This window comes from Galendromus occidentalis, unplaced genomic scaffold, assembly GCF_000255335.2.
Source record: "Galendromus occidentalis unplaced genomic scaffold, Mocc_1.1 scf7180000076500, whole genome shotgun sequence".
NCBI lineage: Eukaryota > Metazoa > Arthropoda > Arachnida > Mesostigmata > Phytoseiidae > Galendromus > Galendromus occidentalis.
In genome coordinates this window covers 445,673-456,011 of record NW_003804489.1, presented here as the reverse complement: position 1 = coordinate 456,011, position 10,339 = coordinate 445,673, and the positions used below count along the sequence as shown (strand labels likewise).

At 53.3% G+C, this 10,339-nt stretch overlaps 1 protein-coding gene across 1 annotated transcript in view; it reads left to right on the top strand.

Moving 5' to 3' along the window:
• The first annotated feature begins 1,388 nt into the window (after positions 1-1,388).
• The window catches only part of LOC108865228 (Down syndrome cell adhesion molecule-like protein Dscam2), a 145,887-nt gene continuing 136,936 nt past the window's right edge, over positions 1,389-10,339 (top strand). The window contains exons 1-2 of the mRNA XM_029113264.1: positions 1,389-1,533; positions 9,921-10,232. Coding sequence (XP_028969097.1) covers positions 1,389-1,533; positions 9,921-10,232 — 457 coding nt within the window. The remainder of the gene's footprint in view (positions 1,534-9,920; positions 10,233-10,339) is intronic.

Here is a 10,339-nt window from a genome sequence, read left to right as displayed (position 1 = left end):
AAAAAACTCGTCTACGGACAAAGGTGGATGACGAAAAACTGCTAGGAGCGGACTGTGAAGTGACGTAAAGAACGAACTTACGAACTCCACGAGGAGTCGGTGCATAAGAATGGGAGCGCGTCGCAGCCGGAGAATGAAGTCGGAAGTAGATCCGAGGCGTCTCCCGCTGATAACGCGGCTACCGCCGGCGCCGTCGACAGCGGCGAAGATGATAATAATAATACAGCACCGTTCGCACGGCCAGAGGCGGAAGAGGCCAGGAGGAAGGAAATTAGCAAAGTAGGGCGTAAGGCGGGGAAGCAAGAGAAAACGAGACGGGACATAATATGTCGCCTCTAACTCGTTCTTGCGTGTCGCATTTTGTCGGTGCCATGTTTTGTTCGCGCCAAGCGACAGCGGCATCGACATTCGGATACGAATGAAACAGAATCCGCGCGGCGAGCCCTCACGTTAGAGGCAATCGTACATTCCTCCGAACAAATGCGGACTTATGATGAGAGTGAACGGATTATTTTCTTTGCGAGTTTCGTGTCATTCTTAGTGTTCTTCATGAGACAGATGAGAGGGGCCCCATGGAGCTTTCAGCTCCAATTATTGAACGCCGGGAGCAACCAATTTAATTCTTCAACACGTTGTTATATCAACAATGCCTCCACTTGCTCTCTCGAGACATCGAGAGGAAAAGGGAGACGCTCGGCTCGCGGTGACACTATTAAAAGACGTATCAAGTACATCGGAGGGCCCGAATCGATAACGGGCGAAAGTCGCGAGCAAACACCTGATCCCAGCGCCTTCTCCCGATCGATTCCGCTCCGAAACAGAGTCAAGTCGACGGGAAGTTCCTCGGTGGAAAAAATGTGACCTCGTGAGAACGAGGGGTTCGGCTCGATTCATTCCTCAGAGGATCAAATCTCGAAAAGAATGAAGACAAGAGACTTGTCAGCGGATCGGGGAAAAGGAAAGTTTGGAGACATAATTCCGACTCTCCGGAGCCCCGATTCATCCCGGATTTCGGACGGAGTAGCGTTCGGAAGCGAAGATCGATTCGATCATGATTCGTTGGGAGGTGAATTTCGGTCGAACGTGTCACTCGACTGATCAGCCGAGGTAGACGGCGGAGCGCGCATGGACAAGCAAGCGCGTTATCAGCACGAAAAGAATTAGCAGATCGCTCGCGTAACTTTTGAAGATCCTAGTCAGTCTCAATGATCGATCGGGAAAGAGCCATTCGAGTTCTTACGATGCGATGGGGGGAGCGTTGGGGGATCCATGAGCTCCCTGAGGAACTCCCTGAGAAACTCAGAATGCTCCCTTCTCCAGAGATGTCAGCTTTAGTGACCCGCGAGCAGTGAATGCCACCCTGAGACCGGCGTGTGACGACGGCGCACATGAACTTCAATTGGTCCCTAGTCGAATCTTCGACAACTGGGACCGGTGGCAGCCCGGACGATCGGCCGACCGACCAAAGCGAACCGAAATGGAAAACCCTCGCGGCGACCGACGTGGACAAGGACCGCCGAGGTGGTAAAGGTGGTGAGAGCCCCGGTGATGACGATGACGACGACCGAAAGTTTTGTTAATTACTACGAGCCTCGGGCGCTAAGATGTACAGAACCCCTCGAGGTCTGAAGATGTTTCTGGCCTTGAATAGAGATGAGGCTGACGAGGTTCCCAGCAGTCGTTGTGGAGCACATCCTTTCCGTCGTCGAATCCTTGTGACGCTCGCGGTAGTTGATTCGTTCATCCATCGTCGACGTGGTCATCGTCGGTCCGTCGTCCCTCGGCCCACAGAGTCAGTCATTTAAGGCTCAAATCGATTCGCTCGCGAAGCTTTAGATGCTTCTCCGGAAGTCCCAAACGAGGTCGAGCTCTCGTTATTATCGTCGTTTTCTCTGTCTCGTCTCCCTCACAACCTTATCGTGATGATTCTGAAGAGGTCTTCGAAGCGGGTACCGAGCTCGTCCTCCGAAGAGTGTCAGTTGTCCGTCACGCTCGAACAAGCTGATGTGCTTGCCTGACATTGCGTGCAGAGAGTATGTATTCATCGAATTCATGTATGGAAGAACGACCGACGTCCTGACCGACTTCCTGACCGTCTGACTGACCGTCGAGCTGACCGACCGACTGTGTGTATTGTGCGGTGTCGAAAGTGGCCCGCTTCGGCGTGAGGGCCATAGATTATTGTAACGCATCGGAACATTGAGAAAGGCTACAGTCGCACCTAATGCTTTGTTCGGTTCGCACGGCTAGCAGGACGACATCCGAAGCAATCGCTGCGAAGTGGAAATCGTCTGAGCGGAAAGTCGGAACAGGAGCCGCTCGGCTTGGCCGCCCACTCGTCTGGGTCCCTCGCTCGACGACAAACCAGTCCACTAGTTTCCACGATTAAAAGCCCGAACTGACGATCGCTTCTGGCTTCGAAGTAGAATTGGCGTAGCCCGGCCGATCCGATTCGGACCGATTCGATTGCCTACCAGCGAGCTCAGTCACTTTGGTCTCGCTTTCGGCGGCTCTGAGCGGAGCGCTATTTCGACCCGCGAGACTGAGAGGGCTTCCAGGACGTACGGCCTCCAAATCGAACTACCTCCGGCTTTTAGGGCGGCTTTGCCGACGTTGTGAGGAAAAGCGCAGCGAAAAAATGCAATCAATGCCAAATACATCGAGAGGAAAGTCGTCTCGCGAGTCATTGAGCATCGCATCGTTTCTCCCATGCACATATTTCTGTCTCAATCGAATTGAGCGAAGCGCAATGATTGCTGGGAATGACGAGTGATCTCGGGAACGTACCTACTACGAAAACAATGACTAAACATTACATCATGCCCGATGGAATGAAAATCATTTCGGAGATCTCTGCTGGGGTACCGAACTGCATGGCCTCAGAGCTAACGCGACGGATTCGACGAGGAGCGATACGCGTCGCGTGAGATGTCGTGTCGTAGTTTTTTCGTCTCCGGTTCATGTCTTTGAAATCCCTCCAATCGGCGTCCTAACCAGGAGGTCGTTCGAATTTCTTCTGCAAGAGTCCTCCTCCGCACCCTTTATATCTCAGCCTTACACTTCGAACCGAAAGGAACTCGGATGACGCCGGGTGAGAGGACGTACGCAGTCTTCAAAGGCAAGGACGAAGCCGGCCTCTATGAAGCGAACGGAGGAAGAAGCAAAAATCCTTCGAAAGTTTTTCGCTTGGTCGAGCATTCGGCGAGCTTTAGGGCTCCTATTTATATATGGATTGATATACTGTATGCGACAGAAGTCAAGACTCCGGCGTCAGCAACAGCGAAGGGGGACGACGAAGACGACATCAACAACAGCAGACGACGGGTACGTCAGAGCGATAATCTCTGGGAAAATCCGCTTTCCTCTAGCTCGGGACGTTATCGAGTCTGAACATTCGATACCGCGCGCTATGCACTTTGGAAACGAATAGAGGAGCCCCCGCGAGAGCTGAACGAATCTTTCGTCTTCACGAGAGCAACGCACTCGCAATGTTCTGTTTATTGTAGGCACTCATTGTATTGTTCGGCAAGCATCCGTTGAGAACGTCGACGACTTCATTGCGCGTACGACCCGATGGTCCCCTGTTGACTGTAAAACGATGTGTCTGAGACCTCGACAGACGGTCCCGCCGCTCTCGCCCGGCTCGTAGAATTATAAAGCGCGGCAGACTCGTGTACAACGTCGTGTGTTCAAACTACCGTTCCAAGCTCGTCTTCACTCGGCTCCGGTCGAAAAGGGAAGAATCGTTGAATAAATGAAGTGGGCACGCTCGGAGCTTCCCGATAATTTCGGATTTCGGATGCACAACCGACGACTCTCGGCAACGGGCTGAAAGAATCGGACGTCGAATCATGCGCTTCTGGTAGGCGTTCAATGAATCGACTTATTGTATCCACTGGAATTGGTGGTTTGTGGCGTCGACCAGGCGGTCGGCCGGTCCTCCGTGCGTCTGTTCTCCGGCAATCAGTGTATCTCTTGGAGATAAGACAACAGCCCTAATTAAATTAAGCTCACATCATCCTTATGAGGTGTCGGCTCCTCCTCGACGGCCGTCTGACCGCGTGCCGAACCCCACGTTTTATCGGCCGACAGCTTGTTTTTATTCTGAGATTAAATCGCGTTCTAGAGGTCGAAGATAATTGGCGATAAGCTCTCAAGCTCCGCGCTCTCGTTCGCAGTTTCCCCAAATGGGTGCGAAATTTTAATGGACCCACGTAGATGGGTGCGTCGGTTTCCCCGGTCCGGGTTCGGCGATCTCCTCTTCTTCCTCACCTTTTTACCTAGCTAAGAACATATCCCGACATCCTGACCTCATGCATACGGCGACTCACGATGAATTACGCGAGCTCACGCCACGCGAACTCGATTGGCTGCATGAGCCGCTGCGTTGAACTCAGGGCAAGTTGGATCGGTGCGAGAGCGCAGGAGGACCGGCGAAGTTTCAGCAACAAAAATCCGAAAGTTCCGAACAGTCTCGAGCTCCGAGGAATTGTGACGATATCTGAAGGGAACCGAGAAGCCAGAGAGAGATCCCAAAGGATTTAGAAGACGACTCGGAAGAGAGGTCAAAGATTTTGGGCGCACTCTCAAGAAACTCCAGAGTGTCAAAGTGACCGCTGTCGAATTTCGGCAAACGAGGGTTGATGGATGGGAACAGGGCTGAGGCTTGGACCCTACCCCTTCTCCCCGTCGAGTCGTGCTGCATAATAATGGAAATAATAACTAGAGTTCCTAAATTCCGGACATTTCATATCTATCCAATCCGCAAGAGCCAAGACCGACGATTACATCGACGAGGGAATCGCCTCCGATGAGTTTTCCCTGTCGCCGGACGATGTGGGAACGACTAGAATAAGAATGCCGCAATCGAATCTATGCTTATTCGAGAGTCGGAAAATGAAAATGTCCGGAATTTAGGAACTCTAATAATAACCATTTCCGGCTAGAGGGTCAGCCTTTCAAATGTCTGTCCTCACCCCTTCACCCATCCTATCTCTCAACACGAGCGAGAGCACTTCTCTTCATTCGCCTCTTCGGTGCAACGACGATCGGCTTGAATCCTCTTCGTCTCGTCAGAGACACTGACCAAGTGATCGAATCGTTCCAACAGAAACTCCCATTTTGGCATACCTCGCATCCGAATTCTCCTCTAGTAGAGAGGAATCTTGTCGCATGCGCAATCGCTCATGAATTCCCAGCTCCTGGTCCACTTTGCGATCCTCGGTGCGACGAATTCAATCTTGTCGCCCTCGTCAGAGTCCTCATCACGGCTTTCTTCCGCCGTCCCCTCTTGTTTCTCAATTCCTTCGTTCCGAAATTCTGCGGCGAAGCTCGCTGATACCTACGTAATCCCACATCCTCGTATCTTCTCCATGCGGCCGACTCGATGAAACGGGCCATTTCGCACAAGCAGCTCCGTCCTTCGACGGTCTCCTTCCCTTTGAAGTGAAGCTTCACCCCTCGTGTTCGTCTGACATCATTGGCTTCCTAATGAAGTCTTCCACGGCGGATCCACGAAGACTAATCCGAGCCCAGTGTCCGCGATTTGAAAACGAGCTCGGACGTATTGCTCGTACCTCGTAACCGATCGATCTATGTATCCCCGACGCCTCTAATCGCGCAGCGACGGCTTGGAACGAGATCACAATCATCACTCTGGAATTCCCCTGGAAATCTGAGCTCTTTACACGTCGGATAGAGCTCCGCTGCTCTGAGGTCTCGTTCCCGCTCGTCGCTTGCCGAAGCTTGTGCGTACGTGATCCCTGTCGCGTGATTTCATGACGCGTTGAAAGCCGGATGAGCGTCTGATGAATGGATGGTCCGAATGTATGCGCGAATTCCTGTCGGCTCCGGTGGGGTGTGAGGTGAGGAAGAGAGTTGAGCAGGACACTGTTGACGGATGTATCTCTGTAGATACGTGAATCCCTGCTCGCTGGGTCCGCTGCGGGGAGGGAGCGGGAGCCGCTGTCGCCATATTCAGCTCAAGGGCTCCCATGGAGCGGCGAAAGCAGCGACAGACCCACCGCCTGACGGTTGATTCTTCCGGTGAATTACTGACTGACTGACTTACTGACTGACTGACTTACTGCCTGGGCTGCTGACTGACAAACGGAGCGATCCACTCGATCTTAGGAACAGGTGTCAGCAGGTGGCTGCCAGGGACTCCGTACATCGTCACCGCTATCGATTCTCCACCGATCACAAGCGATGGGAATCCCCACGAAAAGCTCACAGGAGAGAGCTCCAGCGGCTTGGAGTGGGGAACTATGCGGGGTCTCCTCTAGATTTCATTTTCCCGGTGTCTCGGTCAGCCCCAGCCGAGTCTCGATCCGTTGTTTGAGTTTTACGTCTCGGCGCGTGTGGGGTCAGTTCTCGCTCTCCCTCGTTTGAATCTGGCCGGTCACTGGGAGTCGAGTGCCCTCTACGCGCGGTCGACTGCCTTGCAGCCAACGGCGGTGCCTCGCCAGACTCCATTAAGCGAGGATATTAGTCGCGGGGGCCGTCGATAGCCAATATTGCTTCTGCCAAAATTTGACCCGGAACCTCTACTCCGAGCCAGCCAGCCGACCGACCTCGGCACGAGTCTACGGGAAACTTCTCCCGACGCGTCGGACCAAACGACTCTATGTATCTCTCTGCCCTCCAGACCTGACAAGTTTCGTCGATGTCGACCGCTCGTGCCCAAGTTCTCCCAACGACCATCCTTTCGCGCAGCCGAAGGATAAAGCCCAACAGTTTGCAAGCGTTTGAATGGATTGCGCTGCCAAGACACATGGCCGACCGGCTCCGAGCCTGCGTAACACTCGGCCAGGGAGCCTTAAGCCTTCCAGCCGCCGGTGCGGGGCTCCCGAAGACCTAACAGACAGATGGCGGACGGATAGCGGATGCAGAGCATTGTTAATAGGCGCTCCTCGCTGCACGGATTAGTCAATGATGCGGTGAAGAGATAAACGCCTTGTCAAGGACGCCAGCTTATTCTTCCTTCCTCCCTTCCCAATGCATGTCTCACGTACGACTTCGTGAATTTGCCCGCGGTCTAGGGCAGGCCCACAGTTCTTTCACCGACATTATTTTCCTTTTCTCGGGCGCCTGCTCTCTTCTGTCTTCCTCGCTGGCTTTCGCTCTCCACTCGAGCCTCTCTCTCCATCACTCTCGAATATACTCTTGCATGGGCTCTCCTCTTCTCCGGGTACGTTTCCGTCGAATAAAGTGCCGAGCTAGCTCTTTGTCGTTCGTCTACGAGAGGGAAAAAACTCAACCTCCTTCCCCTTTTCTTCTTCCGCCATATTTCTTTTTTTTTCCGGACCCAGAGTCCTTTCTCTTCCGGAAAACGCGTCGCCCCGTCCAATGTCATGGAATACGGCTCGCCGGCCTCAAACTATCATCCGAACAAATGAGGAACTCCCTCGCCCCATCTCCGTCGACGGTTCTCCGCATGGGATTAGCTGATTCCAAGCATCGATGAGAGTTCTGGACCCGATCGATATCGTCTCCGGGAAATATGATTCACTCCTCTCCGAGCCTGACTCAATGAATCCTTCTGAACTGAGCCTAGACCTATCGATCTTCGCTTCGCTTCCCTGCACGGCAAGCTGATAGACACTCCGTGACCCGCTGCGATCTTCGTAGGAAGAGGGTCCGTGTCCTTCTACCGGAGAACCACCACGCGACCTGATTCCCTAACGTTTCCCCATACTACCAGCGGTACTGAATATGCGTGTTCGCTGTGAGGTCTCATCAACATGCACATCTCCCCAGTGAGAGTTTAATGAAGCTTGAAATGAGTGTCCACAATCGTATTGACCATCGGGGCGGACGAGTGAACGGACAGCTCCAGAGCTCGGCCGGCAGAGCCCGAGATAGCCCCCCACCGTGAAGAATTCCGTGGCGGTGGCCTCGGGCCGGACACGCGACCGGAATTACGCTCACTTCTCACGGGGATCGAACGCACCGTACACGGCGGCATACGCCAGTATGTTGAGCCGTCGCCGATCGACGTGGCGCCAAGATTTCACGCCAGTCCAAGTTAGGCAAGCAATTTCAGTCGTTCGACCGGCCAGCTAGTCAGTCGGACCGACCGACGGCGTGCGAGCTACTAGCTCTACAATACCGGACGTTCAATGGGGCGGCAAAGAAAAACTGTTGGGTGTTTTAATGTTATTACCTCGATGTCGGTCCGTGTAGCGGGCGAGGGGAAAAGCGGCCTACGGAAGCTTTTTCTCTGTACGTTTTTGCATCGGTGGAAGCTTGCTATTCCAAAAGTTCATAGAAAACCTATTTGAGCGGAGGCGAGCGAGCCCGAGCGAAAGGAGAAGAAACGAGGGGAATGTCGACAGCGCAGGAAGAAATTTCGCTTCGGGAGGGAAAATATCTCAGGCAGTATCGATGGTGGCCGCCGCTTTCGCTTCGCTCGCAACGAAGCCTTGCCGAGCCACTCCGGGACTCCCTCCGTCACCTCTCCCGTTTCCTCATATTCGGCGCTTCCATTTTCAGCCGAAATATTCTGTCGTCTTACCCATCGTCGTCATCGACGTATTCACGGACTCTCGGCTGCGGCGACGGCAGCCTGACGTTGGCAAGCTCGCGGTAAGCCAGGCGGCGGACGGGCACCAGCAACAGCAACAACAACAAAAGCCTTTGACAGTCTTTTCCCTAGTCGCTCACTCGCTTATGTCCCTCACGTCGACCTTGACGTGCATGCGTAGAGTTTGCGGGGCATAAGCTGAGGGGCCCCCGACTCGAGCGGGGGTATAGACGGAAGGGGATACGTCAATCTCTTGAGGCACCTGCGGCTTCTGTCGTTGACATTGCCCGACTGGCAGCTTCAGCGGCATCTGTATTCTCCGATGATGTTGCAGCGGCGCAGACGGCTTGTAGCACCGAATGAGGGACCTTCAGTCGTTCGCGAGTCATTCATTCACCCGTGGGGACAGAGAAAACGGGCTCGCGACCCCTACGAAAATTGATATAGCACTCCTATTGAAAGTCGTCGAGGGAGCGAGCGGACTGAGAAATCCGACGAAACGGCACACCCATTATTCTCCCTTATTCCACTGTCTTCACTCTTGGAGAGACTGGATCGACAACGGGAAATTCAGAGGAGCCTCCAGAGCTTAGATCTTCAAGCATCGGGTAAACAACGCGCCTGCTTGGACGTATTTACTAATTGGAGGACATACATATCATGTTCCGGCAGAGGGCTAAGGCCAGAGTCGCGTATTTAATTTCTGCATTCCATATTTCATTCATCCGATGTCCCTCTCGGCGTTCCCCCCCAACACCTACCGAGAGCGCTGCGCCTGAGTCTCGACATGGAGTTGGAGCGAGCAGCCCTTGTCGTTCTCATTAAATTCGGTCAGCCTTGACTCCTGCTTCGGTAATTGCGTAGAATATCATCGTTCCTCATCTCCCTTCATGGTCTTCGACCGCTGCTCTGCGGTCTTCTCGTCGAATTCAGGGGACGAAACGGGGGATGTCCTTCTGAGAGCCTCTGCTTGCAGTTCATCAGATCGACCGCGGAGCTCCCCATGCACAATTTTGCGAGGTGGTCAGGCCGCTCGGCAGCCTTTTTCTCTCCACTTTGTCTCGACGCGTTAGATGACTGATCGTGCGCTGATGACTCGGCCTGGATGAAACGTTCGACGTTTCACTTTTTTTGTAAAGATTGATTTTACAGCGTTTACCTCATGCAGGCAGGGAGCCACATCGGAGTTCGCAGACTCGATGCTTTCAATCTCTCCTGATTAATTTGTAGGCTGTCCATCAATCTTAACGTCCGGAATAATCATATCGACGCTGGGAATTTATTAAACATTTCTCGCATATGGAAATATGCAGACTTGTTTGCGAACCGCTCTAAGCATGATATGGAATGATTTCCCGAAGGGACGACGATAGTAATCAATGAATTTCTCTTTCAGAGGTCCGAAGGCTCCCGTTATACTTCCTCAATGAACCACCCAACGATGTTCATTTTCTGAACACCGCGGGAGTCGTGGTTACGTGTAACGCGGGTGGATCCCCTCCGCCGATCATTATTTGGCAGAAAGCAGATGGCGAAATCATTTCCGAAACGTCGGACGGCCTCCGATACGTTCGTAGCGACGGATCGCTAGTGTTCCGGCCGTTCGACCCGAAGAACTTTCGACCAGAAGTGCATACGACCACGTACCGATGCGTGGCTCAAAACGAGCACGGTACGCTCGGCAGTCGAGACGTCCACGTGGAAGCCGGTAAGCGACGTTTGGCTCTACCAAATAGTTTCTATGAATAAAAATTAAGCTCAGAACCTCTGAGGAACTTGAATTCGGGAACCTTGGGAGGGGGGGGGGGGGGGGGA